Here is a 25,025-nt window from a genome sequence, read left to right as displayed (position 1 = left end):
TAAAATTTATCCAAAACTTAGGCAAACAACTGTATTTTAAGCTAGTGTCTAAATAATAACAAAGTCAGTGCCTGCTGAATGTCAATAGGGCTGTTCCTCTGGCTTGTTCTAATGGCATTTTTTGCCCATTCCATCTAGCATGGAAAGCCTAGATACAGCGGTATCCAAGCGCTTGTATTTATTGATTTATTTCATTGATTGCATTTTGGGGAACATATTTTCCTATTCCACATAATAAAGGCCAGAGTTTGCTAATAGATATTTGGGTTCGCCTTTGTGGATATGGGGGTGGACTGTCAAGAGGCTTTCAGCCTGGGCTGCTTGACTGCATCGCCATTGAACCTGTTTCTCCATGTGCAGCATGTTGTGCATGAAGACATGGATGTGAAGCTCCACTCTGCCAGTCATCGCAGCAGGATTCCACATGTGTCTGTGTGTGAATGAAGAGCAAAGGATCTGCTTGTTTTCTGAGCACAGTTGGCACTTGTGACAAACAGAACAGGACATGTGACAGACCCCCTGATCTGGGTGATGCACGTGCCCAGCATTCATTGTCACTACCTTGGCAATCCCAAGGGCCAAGTTAGATGTGACGTTTGTCACACAGGTAGCCCATGCATAGTTGATTTTCATATAACAAATAGCTTGTGTGGTTAGCAAACTGAATCAGACCTGCGGTGTTGGGAAGAGGTGGGCTTCCCCTCTTTGTCTCTGTCAGAATCCCCCACCAGCCTCCACAAGGTGAATACTTAGGTGTTGGTTAGTCATTCTACTAGGAACCATGGCAAAGTGTTGGCTCCCACACCTCAAAATACCACAGTCCTGATTTAGCTCTCTCACACACCCTGAGTCAGGGGTCAGCAAACATTTTCAGCAGGGGACCGGTCCACAGTCTCTCAGACCTTGTGGGGAGCTGGACTATATTTTTTGGGGGGGGGAGAAGAAGAATGAATTCCTATGCCCCACAAATAACCCAGAGATGCATTTTAAATAAAAGGACACATTCTGCTCATGTAAAAACACGCTGATTCTCAGACTATCCGCAGGCTGGATTTAGAAGATGATTGGGCCAGATCCGGGCCTTAGTTTGCCTATCCATGCCCTGAGTTAAAGAAAATTCAACAACAGAAGGGCAAAATGAATGACAAATGCTCTCTACTTTGCCCTTTAGTCAGTGTACACCCAAGGTTCCCATACTGCTGGCCCTTTTTTCAACTGTGCTATCCATGCTGCTCTGCTAAGCCCTTGGTCTGGAACTTGTATCTAGAAGGGGCTGTTTGTATACCCCAGCCTTGAAAAATTGTGCATCAGGAATGCAGACTTGCGAAGTGCTGTCTTCCGTAGTGTACCAGAAGGCAGAGATACCCTGTATAGGCAGCACACCTGCTTTTCCAAAATCTTCCGATTATCTGGAAATCTACCTAGTTTATGCAGAGGAATGAGATTATACTTGGCATGGTTTAGGAAACAAGCACTCACTTGATTTCTGAATTTGAAAAGGCTATTCATTTTAGCTGAAGCGCTGGTGTATTCTCTAACTCTATATACAATCGCCCATACAAAATGCTGATTGAATGATTTTTGTGTATCTCGGTCATGAAAGGCCCCTCTTACAAATCTCTCGGGACAGAGCCAAGTGCTGCAGGTGCTCTCCAGTGTGGCTTTTTCTCTCACTGCAGTGGCAGTTCTGGGTCAAAATGGCTGTAGTCCTAATTAATTAAATCTAGACCCAATTAATTAGCTTTTTTAAAAAAACTATATTGTCTGTGAAAGTAGTGTTTACCTCAACTGGACTGGATTTAAGGTTTTGATTAAAAAATAATACCACGCTTAATGAGGAAGAACTGTGAATGCCTAGTCTGTATTTCTCAAAGAAATTTAGAGACAAATGTTTGTGATTTTTGTTTAAAACAACAAGCCGTGCTTTTAAGTATGAGCAGATTAGAAACTACGTGTTGTTTTGAATGTATTTATTTTTATTAAGCTTACGTATTAATATTAACGAATGTATATACTGTAACTAACATTTTTGGTTTCGGTAAAATATTTTAGGACTTTCCCCTCAACTTGCACTCTGTTTTTTGACAGTGAGATTTTCAGGCAGCGAGATATTTTTTGGGGGTGGGGGAGTAGGATGCAAAGAAGTAGGATAAAAAGTTTAATATTCAATACATTTTGGACTTGGCTCCTTGGGCATATTCCTCTGCCAACCCTGACCAATGTTCTTCATCAGAGTAGCCCCCATCTGCTCAAGAGCATCAAACCACACATCAGGCTAATAATTCATGTTCCTGGTTTTTAAAATTTCACAGTCTAATATCAGGAAAAGGTGGAGAAGGGAAGAACAACAACTATGCAAACATTTTCTGGAGATTTTTCTTCACACATCTTGGGGATAGGACTAGCATTTTAGTTTTATTATATATCAGTTGCGTGTTAGTGTCTCAGTTGCTCCAGTTGATAGGAGGGCTTCTATCTGCATGGAAGTAGGTCTCTATCCATAATCAAATGAGGTTGCATGTGCGTAGGCAAATAATAATAATAATAATAATAATAATAATAATACATTTTATTTATACCCCGCCCTCCCTGGCTAGAGCTGGGCTCAGGGCGGCTAACACCAATAAAATCACAGTAAAAACATAATAGGGGGAAAAGAGAGGTGAGGAAAAAAAACCAATTTAAAATACAGGTTAAAATGCAATTTAAAATGCAGCCTCATTTTAAAATAGCCGATAAATCAAGACCATAAGGGGAGGGAAACATAAGGGTCAGACCGAGTCCAAACCAAAGGCCAGGCAGAACAGCTCTGTCTTGCAGGCCTGCGGAAAGATGTCAAGTCCCGCAGGTCCCTAGTCTCTTGTGACAGTGTGTTCCACCACGTCGGGGCCAGTGCTGAAAAGGCCTTGGCCCTAGTTGAAACCAATCTAACCTCCTTGAGGCTCAGGACCTCCAAAGTGTTGTTATTTGTGGACCTTAAGGTCCTCCGCGAGGCATACCAAGAGAGGCGGTTCCGTAGGTACATGGGCCCTAGGCCATGTGTCTTGCATCTTTGTGGACCGGCCAGCATCAGGTGCTCTGTGCAGAGAGCTAACGTTGTGCTGTTTGCTCAGTTATTTTCCCCCACCACAATCCTTATTATCCCCACAAGTCACCTGATTAGTAGACTTCATTTGTTTTAAAAGGGCTCTTGCTTGTGCAGCTCCAGACATGCTATAGTGAGTCCTCCCCACCACAGTTAAAATGTCTCACCCCCACAACTGTTAACTAGGATCTAAGAGAATGGGAATTTCCCTTCCACGGTTTTGCTTTTGGTATCCATTTACTTATTTATGGTCACAGTTCACTTTGATAACTTACAGATACAGTAGGAATGCGTAGTTTGGGAGTTCAGTAACTGGTAGAATTCTAATGGCTGCGAGTTTGCACAAAAATCACAAAATTTATTTTGTATATCATATGTAGTGTATCCCCTATTTGGCGGGACCCTGCGGTGTGCTGTTAGAATTCAGCTGTACTCGGAAACAGCATGTTCCGAAAGGGTTTTCATGCATTTAGATGATGTAAGACTCCCATTTCATAGTAAGGCCAATCTCGTTGGGCTAAAAGTAGACCAGGTTTTATGAATGATCAGCTAATTTTCCGAGCTGTAAACTATTGAATTATACATGAGCAGTACTCATAGTCTCTCTTGTAATAACTGAATGCAGAACCTTAAATGTAAAAACCGATGGTTTTCTGAGTGGCTTCGTGGCTGATGACATTGCATTCAGGACAATGTGATAAAGATGAACACCAGGGAAATATTAGGCATAATGAAGCTGCACTTTCATAAAATGAGAGAGAAATGGTTAGTTACTGGATGCAGCTAATTGCTTGTGTAGGGTCATTGCATTCCCTGTGTACTTACAGGCCAATAAAGAGCTATTGCTTTGGTGCGGTGCATAAAAAGCTCTCATTAGAATTAAGGATAGGTTATCCAGCCCTCACAATGCACATTAATAGAAACCCTGCTTTCTTCTTCTATTTTTAAGTCTCCATTTCATAGGCAGGAAAATAATAATTGCAATAATTTTCAAGCACAAACATTACCTTGTCTCAGCTGTATGATTATAACGCCATCCTTGCTAGATCGCCGATTAAATATATGCTTTGGAGTCCTGTAAATTCAGTTAGTTGTGGCCATGGATGTAAGATGACACATTAAAATTGTCCTTTTGACCTCAGAGCAATTTAGCTGTAGTGATTATGATTTCTGAAATTAGTTCTATTTCAAACTCAGTCGTGAGCATGCTACTTTGGAAAGAACAGGGAATGACAAAATCCAGACAACAAGAAAACTTGTTAACTCCTTAAGCAGCTGTAAACTGCTTAAAATGCACACTTGAAATCCCAAGAGTGGTGTTCCAGAATTGTAACTGAGCAGATTTCAATTCCAGTACAGTAGTTTCCCTCTACTATGGCAAATGGACATGTTCTTATTATTTAAAACAACTAAGATGGGGGCAAGCTTTATGGTACCCCAACTTCAAGGGCACATCCAGACCAGAACAAATTTGTTAATTCCCTCTGACATTTATGCCTTACCTCAGAAACATGCAGAAATGAATTAGAATGACTGTTGCCAGGTTGCCTCCTTAAGGGTGCAAGTTCAGGGCAACTATCCAAAAGGGATGAGTGCAAAAGATGTATTGTACCAGAAGAGCCATCAAGGAAATTTCCCTACTAACAGAAGTCTAGTCAATAGTTGAGCCCCATGCCAAATCCAAGAAGAAACCAACTTTTAAAAAATAATAATCTAGCAATGATCAAACCCAGACAAGACAATAGAAATCCATGATTGAATCTCTTCACAAATATTTTGGTGTGTTTGTGTGAGAGATCCAGACTGGGACCATGGTGTGGGAGAGAGGGTTAGGTCTCCCTGCCACCACCACTTCCCTGATAAAAATGGTTTACCCAGAACTGCTGCTTGCTGTATGTATGCAAAACTTTATTAAAAATAAACCAAGTGACAGAATTAGGAAGGTATGCATGGGGCAAAGGTAAACATATTAGTAATGGGTAAGAGAGACAGACAGACACATACACACACAAACACACACACACACACACAGAGAGAGAGAGAGAGAGAGAGAGAGAGAGAGAGAGAGAGAGAGAGAAAATAATAATACAGGAGGTGGTGAACATAAATTGAATAGAGATGGGACAGCAGAAGTCTCCTATCCAAACCAGTTGCAGAAAGCCTTAGGTTTCCATCCTGTACAGGTTTACCTGGGAGTAAGTACCATTAAGCTCAATGAGTCTTACCAGGTACTTCTGAATAGACATGAATAGGCTTGCTAGACCCAACCAGTTCCATGCATTCTGAAACTTCTCTATTACCATGCAGTAAGATGCCTCTGGAAGCATTAGGTGATCCCTGTTCTTTGTCCTCAGCATCTGATTGTGGCACCTCCAGACTCAGAGGCAGTATACCTCTGAATATCAGAAGCTCAGGGGATTGTGGTTTAACTGGGAAAGTTAGTAACCATAAATCATTCAATCTGCTATAAGGATTTATCTGCCTTCATTAAGAATAAGGTACAAACTTTTGCCCAACTTCAGTTGCTAAAAAGGGACATTGGATGACAGATCAGATGAAGCAAGGCTAACTGTGCCGTGTTCCTTACACAATTGTCGGTAAGAGTTATCTAAAAATAGGCTCTATTCCCAAAGAAATAGGTGGGTTTTTTTAAACGAGCAAGGAATTCAGATCATTATCTGGCTACTTCTCCTGTTCACTTTTCAAATGTGAATCTCTTGAGAGTCATGGTTTGGATTAAATGAAAGCCTTTACAGTGTCATTTTGGTTAGCTATACTTCAAAATAAGTTGTCTTTTTTTAAAAAAGAGTTGGTGTCTTCTTTTTACTCCTAACCTCCTATCATTCTTCTTAATTTCAAAGCAGGCCAGTGTTTCTTTGATGTATAGCAGTGCCAACTTTCCAGCAGGGTTGGCGATGATGTGGGCTTTTCAGCAGCACTTCAGAATTCTAATGCGCAGATGTGACTCCGCTGTATACACTGGGCCTTTGAATGTAATAAATATCCCAGGGGAAAGAGCTATGAACTACACATCCGATGAGGCCTATTGGCTTTCTTTGTAGGTTTACATACATTATTACGGCTGAGCTGAAACTGCGCGAACACACAATTTCATTTTGACTTCCAACAGGAAAAAGTACCTTCACTAGGGATGGGGAAGATCTGGCCCAGGGCCTGAATCTGGCCCGCCAGGCTCTGGGCCTCTGGATTTGGGCCCCTATCCCCTGGCTGAGGCCCTCATTGGCCCTGCTCTGCACCCTCCTCAGGTGCCTTTTCCTGGCTGGAATGTGTTTTGGATCTGTAGTCATGTCTCTTGCTTGTTTGGATGGACAGATGCAGTTAGAACCCCCTGACTCCCCCTGAGGCCCATTCTCGTGTTGCCACCGTCTGGACCTCTCGTGGGGGAGGCACACACATATCTAGGAGTCATCATGAAATATCTAACACATAGCTATAATTTTTCAGTTCTGCTTATATCTAGATAGATAGACAGACTGATTTACCACATGATTCCTTTATGAGGACTGAAATGCAGAGGTGTGCTTCTGTTTGTACAAGACATTGCGTGATCCCTTGCATAAGGTCCCAAGATAAGTGCTAGCCCAGGGTGTTGTACAAACCCTTCTGCAGGGCCTTGTTCGGCGCCACACAATTTCTTCGAGTAGCTCATGTACAACACAGAAGAGCGCCATTGGCAGAATTACTCCTATCTGTAGCTCTAATCCACTGTTTTGTATTGCCTTCTGCTGCAAATATTTTGATTTAATCGCTAGTTTGATGATTGTAATCATTTTCTCCCTGCTTTGCCTTATTTTTGAGTAGCATGTGTGAGTTTGCACTGTTGAGCAATAAAAATGGGTGTATCTGAAGAAGTGTGCATGCACACGAAAGCTCATACCAAGAACTAACTTAGTTGGTCTTTAAGGTGCTACTGGAAGGAATTTTTTTTGTCTTGACTATGGCAGACCAACACGGCTACCTATCTGTAATAAAAATGTTTGTTTGTGTAGCCATACTGCCTTTCTACAAAACCTATGTATGTATTTGTTTTTAAATATTTTATTTAGGCTGCTTTTCTGTGCAAATGCCCACCCAAAGCAATTAAAAACAATAAAAGAATAATTATACTGTATCAAAGCTACAGTTCAGCAGCAGCCCCCATGAAAATAAATATAAATGATATATAAATAAGTGATGCTCACTCTAGAATCCCTCTGGATATTAAATTGTAGATAGCGCTCTTCAGATGAAGGCTATGACATTCTGGATGGGAATCAGCATATTGGTGCATAACTAGTATGTTAAAGGGTACGGGTGGCACATTTCTGTGTTTGATGGTGTGACCCTTTCCCCTCTTAAGTTGGGCACAAACAGAAACAGATGCACACGTGTGTCCCACCCACCCACACCGCATTTTACATTGTATGCATGTCTGTTCTCTCACCGTGCAGAGAAGATGCCTGGCTTAATGAGTGTGCGAAACCATTGCAATTAATTGCTATGCTAAGTCACACCAGTGGCCCATTCTATGCAGTGCTCTGTCTCAGGCAAATATCCAGTGAAAGGAAAGTGCTTAAAGGGAACTGCAAGGAAAATCTGCCTTGTAAAGTATGAATTAGTTCCCATGGCTACCTTTGCTTCATTAGTTACTTGCAGAATTATTGTGGCTATAGTGCACATAATTGTCTCCCTAAAAAGCTTTTCTGCATACATTTTGCAGGCTTATTCTACCAGTGTAAGCATAAGGCACTTTTGTGCCAATTTAATTCTTTGTTGCCAGTTCTTAAGTGCCAATTTCTAGTGTGCAGAAATTCAACATTAACATTTTTTTATTTACTTTAGATAGTATGTGAGAAATAATAAAGTTGCGTGGTCACAGGAAAGTAAAATGCATGATGCAAATTAATGCTAATAGCAAAGGAGGGAATTAGGCAATGTTTGCCCAGTTCTGATTTGCTCCCCCCCCCATCCCCATTTCTGATCGTCTTTGCAAGAGACATTATTAAAATATTGACATTTTGAAATAGTAGCCAATTCTGCCTAGTGCTCTGCAGTTTCTGTCTCCGGTAGTTAATTTTGAACCGCACAGAACAGGAAGCATGTAAACCATTATGCAAAGAAATTGAAATATTACAGCTTATATCAGTTCAAAAATGATTTTTATAGGGCTGACAAATAAGTAAACACAAGCACAACATTTTGTACATGCAAGCATAAAATCAGAAGCTGAAATGCATATAATTCTATTTTGTTTTGATTTTCTGTCAGTATAGCAAGCTTTTTTCTCAAAGGTACCTTTACATTTTGATTCTGAGTTTCGTTTGGAGGATTGTCAGAACGCATCCAATCCTTGTTTTATGCCGTTCCATATTGTGGTCTTTTAAGCAGCTATGTGGGTGGGGCTAGCCTTCCATATCCAGTGGCTGTGCAGGCAGGTGACACACTCAATCCATTCCTCCCCAACCTACAGCCAAAGCAGCTTCTGTCTTTGCCTACCATGAACCTGGAAGCTCCAAATGTCAGGCAGGAAGCAGTGATAATTCCACATGCCTCTTCCTCATGCCAAGAAAAAAAAGCATGGGCAGCCATTTCCTAATACTGCCTGCCTCTTATCCAGGGTCTCCTGCAGCCCACGCAGGATGTGACCAATCTCTATTGGTTACAATGGTAGTTTTAGGCCACTTGAGGTGCCATTCTAAAGGCAAGGGCTCTGTGAAAGGACTTCCTATAACATTGCTCTTTCAGTACTCTTCTAGATAACAGTTTTCATGCTAACTGATCCAGAGCCAGACCCCTGGAAGCAACAGGAAGCAAGCACTCTTTTGTACGAAAACTACGTTTCTTATTTAAATATACCTAAAGATGGCTGCCAGGTTTGACTTCTTAGGTATGCCGTGGTCAAAAGTTGAAAAACACATGTTGTCTCTGAATAGTGACACTGTTGTTTGACTTTTTCTGCTTGATAGGAATTGATGGTCCGGCCGCTTTTCAAGATGATGTACAGGAAGTAGGCAGCCAAGTTCAAATACTTACTGTTGGAGAGGCTTGCCAAGATGAGGATGATGGTGAGACAATAGCTACCAGTCAACAAGGGACACAGGACCTTAGACTGACAATGCAGAAGAAAGGTAAGGAACCATGAAACTTGCTCATGCTGTTGGCTGTTGGTTCTACTCGGATTGATTACAGGTCATCTAATCCAATGGATTCAGGTTACAATAAAAGAGATTTCAAATAAACATCAGGAGATACTTTCTGATGGCAAGAGCTGTTTGACAATGGAATAGACTCCCTTGGAAGGTGGTGGTGTCTCCATCATTCAAGATTGGATGGCCATCTGTCATGGATGCTTTATTTGAGATTCCTGCATTATATGGGGTTGGACTAAATGACCCTCAGGGTCCTTTCCAACTCCAGAAAACTGTGATTTTTTATTTTTATTTTTACTAAAAACCAATTCATAATATGCTCCCCAAAATAGATGCCAGAGTATGGCTAGTTAATACTACTGATATAAGGACTAGCTTGGTTCTCATTGAGTCAAGGTTCCAAGGTAACCCATTCCAGTGCAAAATAGACTCCCTTGTGGATATTGAGAATATGTGCAACCCTTTCACTGTATTCCTCCACACCCCCATCAGTTAATTATTGAAAAGCTATAAACAACAGCAGGGGATTACTAAAATACTGTGCAGAAAGCTTGCAACTATTTCTTCCAATTGCTTTGCTCTTGTTTGAACTTAATTCTGTTCAAATTCTTTGGTGGCAGCATCAGCTAATATTTAGCTCACAAAACAAATGCTTGTTTGTTCCCTGTGAGGCATCCAGAAAATGCCCCCCCCCAAACTTGCACTTCCTGAAAATATAAAAATGTACAGGAAATACAAGGCCTGCAAAGAATGTCAACTGTTTTGTTTGATTCTCTAATCTGAATATGCCACCAGCAGCTTTAGTTACTGGGAAATATTCTGCCATTTAGATTTCAATTTTCCTTGTCGGTGAACAGAGTCAAAAGGACAGTACAACTGTTTCTTACATTATAGCAAGCATTCTGTTTCTGGGACGCTGTCAGTACCGGTTATGTCACTGTAACAATATGAAAATTAGCAGCCTACGGTAGTCCTTAAGCAGCATTAACAGCAATGAATTGATAGGCAGAAGCCACACTGCAACCATTCTGCAGTTTAAAGACCTTGTATACTTGGCACATCTTCTGTTCTGAGACGGTAAAACACAAGTCTTTAAGATAATTTTCCCCAACCTGGTCCCCCCCCCCCGTGTTTTGGACTACATATTTCCTCATATCTGCCTTCTTGACCACTTTGACCTGCCGAACTGGCATTGCTGGTGCCACTTGGAGGTTTTGTAAATAAGGCGCCCATCAGCTCCACCCAACACAGTTGTGCTGGGAAATGTATTCCAAAACATCTGGAGGACACCAGGTTGGGGAAGACTGCTCTAACATCTTCCATGGGTGTGACCCTGATCATTTTTTTGTCATGTACTTGCATCTCCATTTACATATGAAATATAGGATGGTGATGCTATGGAGTATGGGCATAAGAATTGTCCTGCCCTGACCCATGGTTTGGATAAATATTCTGCTTAAATCAGCCTTCTGTCTATTTGTTAATGTGCAGAAAGATGCTGTAAAAGGGAAAGAAGATAGGTTCCTGCTGCAAAAGACTTTAATGGAAAACAAACGAACAGCTTCTCTTGTTATTCTGTATTAATGTTTATTTGTTGCATTACACGTGTTTCAGATTGCTATACGACTAATAAAAATGATAAATAATAACAATAAAAAGAAAGTTTCCATCTTCTGTTGTAAAAACCCAGAATCCAGTCACCAGAAGTATGCCATCTCTGAAAATCAGGGAATTATCATAGCAATTGAGATGTATATTCAAACTGAGTATTATAAAAGCCTTTTTTAAATCTGTAAATGTGATGGATGTCCTTTAGGCATTTCAAGTAGCATGAATTTTGATGAAGAGGAGGACGAGGAGGATGAAGACAGCTCAAGTTCATCACAGTTGAATAGTAATACACGACCAGGTTCTGCAACAAGCAAGAAATCAAATAAGGTGAGAACTCTGATGTGGTGAGGCCAGGTCATGGTTCAAACATTTGTCAAGAGTCATCTAGTGCAATTGCCAGAAACAGTAGTATTCTTCAGACTAAAGCCATCCAAACAGATTCCTCTTAAAATCCTTTATAGCGAAAAGATCCCGTACTTCCACTGGGCTGTTGGCTCTATTGGAAGCAAACTTAGCATTTGTCATATGACAAGAGTGATGAGCACAAACAACATAACAAATATTATGCAACATTGTGGTGGGCAAACATTACTTGTGAGACTTGGAGGATATGCTGTAAAGTCACTTGTCCCATATGGATTGCTCCTGATCACAAGCTGTTGTGTGGCAAACAGATCAAACGGTTGGCTATTGCTGACTAATGCCGCACGTTTCCCACTTTCTCCCCTCCCTTAGTAGCAGTGTAGAGTGACTTTCCTAATTATGACTGAAGGCACAGGGCCAATGAGAAACTGCGTCAGAGCTATTCTGCCTGGCTGGCTGCCCTCATCAAACTTCTGAGTGGCAGTGCAATCCTAACTACATATAGTCAGGAAGAGGTCCTGCTGAGTACATTGAATATTAACATTTCATCAGAACTTGATAGGGTCAGGATTGCAGTGTACACTGGCGCCTGGGTTTCATCGACCATTTGGAAAACCCCGTTTTTCCAATGTTGTCAATTCAGCACATGGTCTTTGATACACATGATGTTTGTGGTCCCTTCCAACTCTACAATTCTATAGTTCCATGGTTCAGTGAGGACATATTGCCCCACATTCTGGCTTTTGCCCAGTTCAGGTGCATCCCCTTTTCCAACGCAGACCCTGCAGGGCCACACTTCTGCTCTTGCTTGCCTTTAGAATGATTGGATCCTGCTGTCTTTTTTTTTTTTTAATGACAAAGTAGTAATCATAAATAAAAAAATAAAATAAAAATGTGCTCCCCACCACTGAGACCATTCCATTGTAACTATCCAACCTCCCAAAATTTCAACACCTCTTGCAATAGTTTGATCCCTTTCCATTTTAACAGTACAAATTCTACAAACACCTTCCATATCTCCTCAAAATCATTTCTCCTGTATATTCCCCATCTTACCTTAATAGCACATGTTAATTTATCATTAATAGCCATATCCCATACCTCTTTATACCATTCTTCCATTTTACATTCTGCTTGGCCCTTCCATTTCCTAGCTATAATAATTCGTGCAGCTGTCAATAAATTTGTTAGCAAATTTGTGCCTGTCTTTTAAGCACATGGTCGCTTTTCTTCCTTTCCTAGGAGTCAGCCTCCGGGCCTAGCCCTTCGACAAACAACCCCGTCATAGACGTAGACGACCTGGAGGTGTTTGCTGTGAGACCTGCTCCTCAGGGTGTTACTGTCAAATGCCGAATCACAAGGGACAAGAAGGGAATGGACCGTGGAATGTACCCTACTTACTACCTCCACCTGGAAAGGGAAGATGGGAAAAAGGTCATAAAGCAGATCTTGCTGGTTGCATATAAAACAGCAAAAGAAAACATGCAGAAACAAGCTTGTACAAGTGGGAAAATCCCTATACCCAGAGTTTCGACCATTCATCCCCAACATATGAATGCTTAAAGTTGAGAGTACATTATAACCTGCAAGCAGAGAGAAAAAATAACATAACAATATGCTTTAATCTTTCCTGGGAGTAAGTCCTATTTAACTCAGTGGGGTTACTTCTGAGTAGACCTGTACAGGATTGCCCTGTTAAGAGACCAAACTCCTCTATGTTCTCTGCATTATTCATAATTAGGAATAGTATACGTGATTATTGAGTAACTACTTGAATGTTAACATTTCATTTCTGAGCTTGTACTGGTTTTGTTCATCCCCTTAAAATGTTACATTCAAGTATTTCCCCAGTCCTAAGTGTCATAAGACACACTCTTAAACATGGAAATTAATTGCTTTATTAACTGTATACAAACAGAGATGTTTAGAAGCTGTGCCTCATTAGGATATTCCTAGTGAGGCAATCTAATCTTGAGCCATATGCAAATAATCAAAAGTACCAAGGAGTGGAATGGGGAGCGGCCTCTTAAAACATGTATCTTCTTGTATCAGATATGGATGGTAAACATTTTAGGGCAGTTTCACACATTTCTAATTGCCATGTGGTGGCCATTGAATATCAGTTCCAAGAGTCCATGCAGCTGACTTGACGTCTGGAATCAGCTTCCTATTGTAGATGGTCAAATTGTACAGAAGTACATGAAGTGTAATCCTATATATATTTATTCAGCAGTAAATCACACTGAAATCAATAGGACTTGCTCCCAGAGAAGGGTCCATAAGATGCAGCAGTAGGTCAGCTCATTAGACCTCAGGGAAGTGCAACCCTGGTTTGGGATATTGAGTAGCTTGCATTCTCTTTTCTTTCTGAATGTGTTAGCAACACGTGCTACCTTGGGTTACAAACGCCTCAGCTTACACTCGCTTCGTGTTACAAGCTCTCTGCTAACCCGGAAGTAGTTACCTTGGGTTGCAAACTTTTCCCCAGGATGAGAATGGAAATTGTGTGGCGCCGGCAGTGGGAGGCCCTATTAGCGAAAGCATGACTCAGGTTAAGAATAGACCTCCGAAAATAATTAAGTCCGTAACCCGAGGTACCACTGTATTGGGAAACTTGGGAAAAGGGTAATGTAATATTTACTCCCACGCGGCTTCAGGTAGTTGTCTTTTACTTTATACTTTGTCCTTAGAAGTCATTATGCTTGGAGTCTTCAAGTGATTAGTAGTTGGACTCTCTACCCTTCTGACCTAAACTGGCATCTGTTTTCCTTTTACTTGAAGGAAACTGTTCAAGCTCAAATTAAACATTTAACAAAGTGTACTAGGTTTAATTATTTAAACCATAAATAATGGATCGAAGGAAGTAGTTTCCTCTGCTGATTTTTTTTACACCCCCCCTTTTTTTCTGCTAACTTTCCCTTTGGCCTTCTACATTTTTGCTGATGATACTAAACCCCAGGAAAATTAGAGTCCGTTTTCTTTTTCTGGTGGTTCTATCAGATTCTGCCTGGAGTGTGATGTTTTGTTCCACTTTCAAATTCCTTAGGTATTTTTGTTAGCTGGAAGAAAGCGAAAGAAGAGCAAAACCTCAAATTACCTCATCTCCATTGACCCTACAGACCTGTCACGAGGAGGAGAGAGTTTCATTGGAAAGCTAAGGTAAAGGTTTAGATTTTTGAAGCAGGGACAGGGAACCTCTGGTCTTCCAGATGTTCTTAGACTCCAACTCCAGCCAGCATAGCCAGTGATAAAAGATGACAGGAGTTGGAGTCCAGTCACATCTGAAGGGCCACAGGGTCACCATCATTGATTTAGGGTATATTCTAAGATAATCGGATAAACATTTTGGGATTCAGGATACCAGTGGTAACACTGAAAGCAAACGTTTGATATCAGTCCCTGTTTACATTCCTACCTACCTTCTTTAGCTCTTGATGGAAAGTCGCAATTGACAGCAATTCACAAAAGAATCAAGCTGTTCCTTATTTTGCATAACGGAGTCAAAAGATTTCCTGTTATTTATTTATTTACTGTCCATTCACACACTGTAGTAACTTCAGAATGCCTGTAGAATAACTTGGTTTAATTATCCCCTTACTTAATTTTAACTACTATTTTTATTTACACAAGCTGAAGTGATTAAAGGATGGCAAGGAAACTGGCATTCTGTCCTCCCAAGAGCATTGGGAAGAAGGGTGCTAATGAGAGATAGAAGTGCCACTGTAGCAGAGTCAGGAGATGGGAAAGAGCCAAAGTCATACCCTCCCAGGAACAGTGTCGCTGTGCATCCCTCCCTTGCTGCGACCCAGTCCATCACTCCCACCTGTGTGCTCGGCTGGCCTCCTCACCCCCTACCTCTTCTCACTGGGCGAGCCACTCCTGGGCATAGTGGAGGAAGTGGTTGACTTGATCCAGGAAGACCTGAGTTCAAACTCCTTTTCAGCTATGAAGCTTGCTAGCAGCAGACACATCTCTCTCAGCCCAATATACCTCACCAGATTATAGTGAGGATAAACAGGGGAAAGTCATGTACGCTACCCAGAGCTCTTTGAAGGAGAGGGGAGATACAGGTATTAATGATAGTGGTGAGTATTAATGCTGCATGATTTGATTCAGGAGAGAAGTATGCTTTTATGAAGGCTTCATAATTGGTTCACATGGGATCATATCTCTAGCCTTGATACATTTTTCTGAGATTTTGTGAAATTCATTTCAGAGTCTTATAGTAACAGTAGCTCAATCTGGCATGCCTCATTGTATGCAACCTCCAGAACCTCTGCACTCTCTGGGATTATGATGTCCCAGATACACTGGAGAGAGAGAGAGAGAGAGAGAGAGAGAGAGAGAGAGAGAGAGAGAGAGAGAGAGATTCTGAGTGCTTAAGGCACAAATGATGATAATCAATCAGTAGCAGGCAATGAAGGTAATCCATTGTTTTTCCTCTCTAATAGATCAAATCTTATGGGGACTAAGTTTACAGTGTATGATAATGGAGTAAACCCAATGAAAACAACGTTGAGCTTGGAGGCAAGTAATCTGCGCCAGGAGCTAGCTGCTATTTGCTACGTAAGTACCATTCATAAGCAAACGTTTTTCAGTAAGGTATCAATCATGCAAAGCTGTACCAACCATTCAACACATTTGTGACCCACACCCATACCTAAATCAGGGACACCCATCGGGGGAAGTGAGAAAGCAGTGATGCCTTTTGCCTGGTTGGTGCTGCACTCAGACTGTCTTCCCAGCGCATCTTCCTCACCGCTATCACACTTGCTGAAAAATAAGAGGATGTCCAATGATTCCTCTGCCGTCTTGTGTAGTTCTTTTAACTGAGGGGGTCAGATGCTCCCCCATCCAGTTCAAATGAGGAACATTGGCATCATGTGCTGTGACCAAGTGCCTCTAGGAAACTATGACTACCTTTAGGAGCAGATTTTTCAGTGAGAAATGGGCACTGGCCTTGATGCTCTTAAATTAAGTCTAGGTAAATAAATTGTGCAAGAGTGGGGTTCATTATTGGACACCTGGGCCTCTTATGCAAAAACAGATCACAGTGTATAATCAGAGGTGGTGTAAAACCAGAGTAAATGGTACTGGTGGCTGTGTCCATTGATTCATTCTGGCCATAAGACTGAGAATATCTGCATCCATTTGCTAATGATAGTGAATGTTGTTTGCATGAGTCATTCCAACCCCAGCACAGATGTACTCGGGATTTCTTTACCCTCAAATGACCCATTTCTGCTCAAGTCCTAGACTTCCCTGGAGCAAATGTGACTTGCTGAAATGAGCATCTGATATACAAGATGCAAAATGCTCTTAGCTCACGATGATCACATGCTCCTTTGCTGTGCCTGGGTCAAGCAAACTGCTGGTTCCGCTGTGTGTCTGAGTCATCCAGCCTGCTTTGAGTTGCACAAGCAAAGCCAAAGGTTGGCAGTAGATTCACAACCAATTGCCAGATATTACAGAAAAGAAATCCTAGTCAGCGTTCAATTTATAAAATGAGAGGTGCTTGGCCTGCCTCCAAATCATTTCCAGTGCATTGGAAACCATCACCCTTAATTCTAAATGAATAGGACCTGGGTGAAAGAAAGACTCTCTCTGCAAATGATCAAAGTTCTTTCATAAGTTATTAGGTTCAGACCTGATATTTAAAATGGACACTCAAGGCAAAGGCTTGCATCAGATTAAGTCCTATGCAGGCAAACCCCCCCCCCCCCATTTACATGGTCCTAGGCACTGCACATTTAAGTGAAATCATGTATGTTTGAAACACCATTGAAAAAGCCTGCAAACACTTTGTTCTGCTCCTTTTTGTGACATTTTTGGGTCACTTCCAGGTTCTGTGCGATGTGCTTGTGCACGGTTGCACATATATTGAAAGTGCTTAAATGTGTGTGGGGGGGGGGTTGCTGTACCTTGGGCAAGCTTCTTTGTATTAAGATCAGCAACGTGCTGGAAGCAAGAAAGACTGAGAAACTCAGGAACCACTCATCACAAAAGTTTGTTTGTTTAATATATTGTATTTACACATTGCTTTCCCACCATGCTGGGATTCAAGAGGTATTTGAGTAAAGCACTTCAGATGTCTTTTAAGATCATACACTGCATGGTCATTTTGTATATTATAGCCCACATTTGGGAGCATTCTTGGCTACATATCTGTGGAAGAATGTGTGCATGGTTTTGCAGTCCACCTCACAGGATTATGCGCAAAAAAGTTGCATGAGTGGATAATCAATTCCGACAAAAAAAATCCCCATGCCTGTGTGCATAGGAGATGTCCCCAAAACGCCACATTCTATGCAAATTGCTGAATCGGATCAGAAGTGGCCCCAAAATGCATATTCACTTAAGTCTTAGGTGTGTACATTTCCAATAGCATTTTCAAACACTCGTGACTTTAGAGAAAACCCAGGATCCTGAATAGCTTTTAAAACAAGGCAGTCCTACAGAAATGGCACTGCTGCTGATTAATAAATCTACAGCTGCACCTAATGGTCACAGTTAGAACTGCAGCAGAAGAAAGATTCCAGCCAAGTCCTTAGAAATATAACAATTAGTGAGAAATGGTCTGTTGCTGACCTCTTGACCACTTACGTGCAATTTAGTTTGCATAAAACTGACATGGACCTCAGTTATCAAGTTGGGCTGCAGTGCTCCAACCGTTTTTGTACTACTACCGTTGAAATAAGTGTGTGCAACTGAGTATGCAGTTTTTGCAGTTGTGCACATAACATTACTCAACTGTGATAATGGGTTAGCATTCACCTGCTTGTGTGTGCTGGGTGCCAGTAGAGCACCAGTTGCCAGCAGATGAATGAGAAGTGACAAAATTATGCAAGAGGAGATACCTCTCCATTGCCTCCCTTCCACGGTGAATTAGGAGGGGCATGTGGTCACATTAGGAGAAGCTGATGCCTATGGACTTAGTCCGACTATGCAGTCCTGTTTAAATCTTACATGTGCCATGAGCTTGGTTGGTAGTAGGGCAAGTGGCTACATATAGCCTCTGAGATCATCTACTGGTTTTGCCTGCAACATGATGGTAGAAAAGAAGGAAACCCAAGCTGTACATAGTGGCCAAAGGAAGAATTCCTCTTCCTACTCCTGCTGCAGCCTCCTCTGTCTCACTGGGTGCAAGTTCATCCCTTTGGTACTCCTTCATGTCCAGGCCCAAGAAACAAAAGTAGTTGGGAGCTGCGAAGAAGCACTCAGGAGGCACCAGGAAGTCTTTCACTCTGGCCAGAAGCATGGGAGCTATGTCACACTCTCTTCACCCACCCCATTCATTCTCACTGTCTCACCACTCTGAGATCACTGTAGCTTAAGGTGATTTACTGCAAGGGCCTTTGTAAGGGTTACTAAGATATGTAGGCCAAGCACTTTCAACACACGGAAGTACTATATAAAAGTATTTATTTATTTATTATTACCTGCTCTTCACCCTAAGCTCCCTGGGTGGGTCGCAACATTAAAACACAATATTAAAAACAGTTTAGAACAACTTGCAATCATAAAAATAAGGTGGGTCCTGAAAATATACACTGTCAAAAGCCACTTGTTGCGTTCTTGTTAATGATACTTGTTGTTGGGTAGTGCAGAGCTGTAGCCGGTGCTGAAGTGTCTGCACATTTTAAAACTTTAAAGTATGTTTTATGAAGAGCCTACATTTTCCCTTTCCCCATGAACTTACAAGGTAAAATTGAATATTTTGGGACTCTGTTGGCCAACAGTGGGGTGGCTTTGTAGCAACACCTTTGTAGGCTAATTACTGTTTTATCATCAGTGATATTTGTTTGGAAAGACTGACTTCTCCTATTCATTTCAAAACAGGAAACAAATGTTTTGGGGTTTAAAGGTCCTCGTAAGATGAGTGTCATCATACCAGGGATGAATATGGACCATGAGAGAGTTTCCATCAGGCCACGCAATGTAAGTCACTCCTCTCAGTAAAACTAGCTCACCTGCAATGACTGTGGGCGCATTTGTTTAAGCTAAGGGTTTGCCAGCCTCTTCATAATGAGTCTCAAGTGTGTGTGGGAGGGTGTATACTAAGACAAGTTGTTGTTGATGATGATACATTTAAATATCTAAAATAAAAGTAAATATCTCAGGCTGTGGAGGAGGGATACTGGAGATACAAAAAACCTAGCTGCCATAAAGCAGTGATAGAACAGATGCTTTTCATGCCAAAGGTTCCACATTCAATCACTGGCATTTCCAGATTAGGAGAGAACACTGAACAGAGAGACTACTGAGCTCAAAGTTCTGTCTTAGTACGGTGTGCTAGGTTCCTAATCTGAGTTTCACAGATTACTGCAGGTGATCTGGTGATCTGGTGATCTACAGGTGATCTGGTGATTACTGCAGGTGATCTGGTGATTACTGCAGGTGATCTGGTGATCTGATCTTTACCCAAGGTGCTGGTCAATAATATTCTCATGGCTGCAGCTGCCTATGCCAATTTCTTCTTCTAAGTTCCATGTGTAGAAGCAGACATGTTTAGCTCATATCCAGAGATAACTACATTCAACTAACTTCTACTCATAGTAGACTCACTGAAATTAAGAAGCATGACTAATCTAGGTCCATTAATTTCAGTGAGTCTACAGTTGAGTGGAAGCTAGTTGACAACAACACTCGGTGCAAGGAATTCAAGGAACTTAAGTGTTGTCATGGACTTTTAACCCCGTGAGCATTGCAAAAAGCTGCTTTCACTGTGGTATGGTAAAATTCAGTGCACAGAGCTCTGTGCTCGCTGTCAGGGTTGCCACTCTTCTGCGCCCGGTACTGGTGGCTTCTCACATCTGCATACATAAAAGCTGTCATGCTTGCTGAGGTTGTGAGAATGGGTCATTAACAAGGAGCCTCTGAATGATAGGTGGCTTTTCTTTTTTAGCAAATACAGTCTGCACAAGATACTAGTGGCTACAGCTCTGCATACAGAGAAGCTGTCATGTTAGCTTAAATCATGTATCTCAGGAGTTTCCCTGATTCATATTTAATATATGAAATCTTTAAATAAAAAAGCCACTTATCTCTCTGTCATGGTCTTCAATCTCATCACCAATAAAGGAGACACTTGTATTGGCACCTGACCTTGAAGTGTGGGCAGACAGATATGGGGGCTGCATGTAAAGACTGTTTTTTTGAGAGAGTGATGGCATGGGGGTGGGCACATTCTGATGTTGCATAAACCAAAAGTAAAAAGTGGGCTTTTGCTAAAATGATGTCTTTTCCTTGGCTTTCGTAGGAGCATGAAACTCTCCTTGCAAGGTGGCAGAATAAAAACACAGAAAGTGTCATTGAGCTGCACAACAAAACTCCAGTCTGGAACGATGACACCCAGTCTTACGTTTTAAATTTCCATGGTCGCGTGACACAGGCCTCAGTGAAAAATTTTCAAATTATTCACGATAATGATCGTAAGTACAGCTGCTATAGCAAAACTGCTTGGAAATTGCTGTTTATTTGTCTGAAATCTGATAAACAGAGGGAGAGGGAGAGAGATTCTGTTTTTGATACACTTTGCTCAGTGTCCAGTCCCCTAACCGTTCTGTGGATATAAAGGCTTGACACAGAAGATGAGGAAGTAGGGCAGCCTGCTCTAACCTGGTGCTTTCTAGATATCTTAGGGTACAGCTCATACCATCCTTCACCATTGGCCACGCTGGCAGGGGTCGACAGGAGGTATAGTCCTAAACATCTCAAGGCTACCAGGCTGGGGATGGCTATTGATAACTAGTTCACAGAATTAACCAACACCGAGCAATTTGACTTCACCATGGAACTTAGTCCGAGCATGTACTAGTTTTTGAGAAAGTTGGAAGGATTTATGTTGGGAGGGTATAGCTTTTGGTAGTGTACACATTCATTTGCTATTGTCACTGTTGCCGCTAGTTAAATAGGTTTTGTAGGTTGCTTTTTTTTTTTTAATATGGCCACCAAAAGTGATGAAACCTGAAACAGAGGTAGTGGAATGAGCATGCGCACCATGGGGATCAAGGCCTTTGCTACACTGTGATGTGCCCCACAGTTTATGGGGAGAGGAGACTTACACCCCTTAACATTTGCCTGGCTGGCAAGGATTAACAGTGAAGGCAGATAGTGCCCCAGCTAAGGGTGTTGGGAAAGGCTACTATAGAGTGAGTTCAGTCAGGGTAGCAGGCTGGGGAGCTGAGGTGGGGGCAGGGGAGAAGGATGCTTTGCCCCGTCTCTTCCTGATTGCTGCAGCTGCCTTCCGCTTCTCTATTCATCTCATCTGCATCTCTGTATCCTTTTTCTGTTTCCTGGATCTGCCCTTTATGAGGACATCCTTGGTATGAGAGGAAGCGCCAGGCAATTCACAGCTGGCCAGCATCTCAATCATGCCCCTTTCAGCTCTCTAAAGGAAACTGTCTCCCAGGCTGAATTCATTGAATCTGGGTGGTGAAAATGATTTTTCATCTTCCCCTGCTTTATATTTTGGACTGCAAGTTAGTGTCACACACACACACACACACACACACACACTCAATACACAGAACCTTATATTGATATCCTTGTACTGTGTTTCTTTACTCCCCACCCCCATCCTCTTTCAGCTGACTATATTGTGATGCAGTTTGGCCGTGTGGCAGAAGATATTTTCACTATGGACTACAACTACCCAATGTGTGCACTTCAAGCCTTTGCTATTGCCCTGTCCAGTTTTGACAGCAAGCTGGCTTGTGAGTGAACTAGCTTACATCCGAGCCTCACTACCGCCAGGACTACATGCCACCAGAAGAAGGAGGAGTAAAGAGATGTTCCAGGTTTTCTCTGGTGTCATCACTGGTTTCATGTTTTAACGGGGCAGGTAACATTTGCTTTTTTGAAGGACCAACCCTTTTGCTGGAGAGAAAATATTTTAAAATTCAGGACTTTCAGGAAATATTTTTTTTTCCATCTAGTCTCTATTTTTTTCTGGAAGGGGCATCAGAGATCTGTAAATAGAAATCCTATCTTATGTCCTCAGTTATGTGATGAAGATGTGCCATGAGGTACGGTATCATGGCTTAAAGTGAAAACACCACTGAGAGTGGTGCTTTTTCTTCTTCTTTCCTAAATCCATGACAGCTACCGCAACACAAATCTGGTTTTAGATTTAAGAAGTATTCAGAGGCTGTAAGCATACCTCAAGATCGCGTTAAATTCCTTGAGTGCTTCACATCACCCACTTTAGAAACAAGACCACGGGAAAGATGCACTTTAAAAACACACACACGCACCCAGAGATGAAGGTAGCATTTGGTCTCAAGGCCAAGACCAAACTTAATTTGTTATATTGCTTACGTGGGAGGGGCCTGATGAATTTTTAGTCATGATGGGAGATGGGCGAGAGAGAAACAGGAAGCACAAATTAATGTTGCACAAGTCACTTGTAAGCAAAGTTGTCATTTTATAGACGTGTTTTAATTTAAACCTTATGTTCAAATGCAAAGTCATTGTTATTTTTAAAGGAGAGAATCTGCAGTCTTGCAAAATTGCCATATGGATGCTAGAAATTATGTTATCTCATAAGTCATATCTGGGGAACTTCCTGTTATCATCAAGAGCACGCATTCAGTTTGCATGTATGATGCCTTGGGTTCAATCTGTGGCACATTCAGTAAACACAGAGTTGTGAGACCTGTGACCCTCCAGGTTTTGCTTGATTTCACCTCCCAAGCATGGCCAATGCTTGGGGATGAGGGGGTTTGTAGTCCAGCAACACCCAGAGGTCTGCAGGTTTCACTTTTCTGATCTTAAGATTCTGAAGAGCTGGGCTGGAAGACTTGAAGAGCTGCTGCTCATCAACATTGTCAATATTGAGCTGGCTAGATTCAGGTCACCTCCATATGTTCTGTATGGCACTCAGTTACTTGGACGAAAACCTCTTCAGACAACTGCCTCTGTGGCAGCTGTTTAGAAGATAATGCAGCTATTGCAAAGTGTTACGATTACAAAATATGTCCTGCCCTTTTGAGGACAAAATCTAGAATTACCATATGCTAAACCTACAGTGACTGATACTGTCCACGTATCTGTTTTCATAGAAAGGACTATTAAGTTGCACATTGATGTGAAAATACCACCTACCGAGACTGAGCCAGTTTGCTGTGCAAGTGTATTTTAGGTTACACGCAAAAGTGGACATGAAAATTTGTGGCGGGCATGCAAATTTATTTTTTAAAGTGTCCCAGTTTTAAATATATACTATGCTGCCTTTTAATTACTAGATCAAAATGTTTCAGAAGAGTACAGGATGTTGAATATCCTAATTTCTTGTATTTTAAGTTCAGAAAAAGGTACTACAAAATGGACCTGAAAGGATGGTTCACCACTTTGGTTCAGATTCAGAGGGAGAATGCAGTAAGGCAAAGCACACAGCTTGGGAGAAACTAAGGTTCCATGCGAGTTGTAGGAAGGCAATCTTTCTTGGCCATATCAAGAGAAGGCTGGGAATAAACAGCTTCACCACCAGTCCCATACAAGGGTTACCAGGATTCACTTTGGATGTATGTCATTGTGTAGTGGGCAAGAAATACTTCAAAATCTCCCCTCCTAAGTCAATACACATTAGCATTCTATTATTGGATGACAACGAAGCAGGGACCATGCCCCAAGATGTGGAGAAACCCTAATATAATGACAGTTCACACAGCATAAGGATTCATCCAACCCAGTGAATTTCCATTTTCTATTGGATGATAGACGATTATGAGAGTGGTGAAATACTTTCATGTGGCCATGCAATATGCAAGGAAAGAGATTTACGGGATCTCAGATTATGGATTAGCTAAAAACCCACCGCAAAACTCTGCCAATGATCTCTACATAAAATCTGATAGAGGAGCTTTATGGCAGAATCCAAAAGAGCCTTATTCAACATTTTTATTATTATTATTTTAAATATTTATATGCCAGTCTTCACCATATTTAGGATTTCAGGAGCAATTGTTTCATGATACATATACAATAATAAAACAGTTTAAAATTGCAATGTTAGAATGCCTAGGTGAAGAATAACACATTTACCTGGCACCAAAGATTGCAACATAGTTGTCAAGCTAGCCTTTTTTTTAAAGAGAGGACATGGCATGAGAGAGGAAAAACTGCTGGGGAAAAAGCCTTTCTTTTGTTTGTTTTTTTATTTACATGTATTTATAAACCACTTAATATTTAGAAAAAATCCAAAGTGGCATACATAATTTTTTTTAAATACAACCTAATTTCAAAAATCCTCATTGACCAGTGAAATAAAATAACTTCTAATGTTGCTTGTTGGCGTCAGTTGTTTAAATAGCATACCTTCACTAATCTTAAAGCAAGAGCAGATTGATATTAGAAGAATTAGACTTAGGCTGATTTCTGTGGACCTGTTCTCCGAGAAAGAGTGTTGCAGCCTCAGAAACGTGACCATCAGCCCACCAGGCATTTATTCCAATTTACCAAATATTTGTATGATAAGAAAATAAGATCCAAGGACGCGGCTGTGATGAGAGTTTGTATCCATCTGGACTGTGTGATTTTAGATATTCAGATAATTATGTTCTGTGTATTTGCCCCCCAGAGGAGGTAGATTTTTACAAAGAAGGGAGCAAGTGGATTTCCTTGTTCAAGTGTGCATTGGAATTATTGTTGCTTTTTAATGCCTTTATTTCATAGATACTTTCAGCAAGGCAAAGGGGCCTCAGAGTGGGATTATCAGTAGCAATTCTTTCCGAAGTGAGTAGCTGGGAAGACTTGAGTGAGAGTTTGTTCAAGTTATCAAAATATTCTAAATAGGGAGAATTGTTGCTGTCTTTTCC

General features: G+C 41.4%; 1 protein-coding gene across 5 annotated transcripts in view; it reads left to right on the top strand.

Moving 5' to 3' along the window:
* The window catches only part of TUB (TUB bipartite transcription factor), a 120,016-nt gene extending 95,586 nt beyond the window's left edge, over positions 1-24,430 (top strand). For all 5 annotated transcript variants that reach the window (XM_081918520.1, XM_081918518.1, XM_081918521.1 and 2 more), the window contains 8 exons: positions 9,052-9,213; positions 11,051-11,172; positions 12,451-12,642; positions 14,255-14,367; positions 15,660-15,774; positions 19,048-19,146; positions 20,468-20,639; positions 21,798-24,430. In XM_081918520.1, the coding sequence (XP_081774646.1) occupies positions 9,052-9,213; positions 11,051-11,172; positions 12,451-12,642; positions 14,255-14,367; positions 15,660-15,774; positions 19,048-19,146; positions 20,468-20,639; positions 21,798-21,931 (1,109 nt within the window). In that variant the 3' untranslated portion in view covers positions 21,932-24,430. The remainder of the gene's footprint in view (positions 1-9,051; positions 9,214-11,050; positions 11,173-12,450; positions 12,643-14,254; positions 14,368-15,659; positions 15,775-19,047; positions 19,147-20,467; positions 20,640-21,797) is intronic.
* The last annotated feature ends 595 nt before the right edge of the window (positions 24,431-25,025 follow it).

This window comes from Podarcis melisellensis (genome assembly GCF_964234715.1).
Source record: "Podarcis melisellensis genome assembly, chromosome: 1".
NCBI classification, from domain to species: Eukaryota; Metazoa; Chordata; class Lepidosauria; order Squamata; family Lacertidae; genus Podarcis; species Podarcis melisellensis.
The sequence above is the reverse complement of the archived record's forward strand: the minus strand, read 5'-3'. Positions and strand labels throughout refer to the sequence as shown.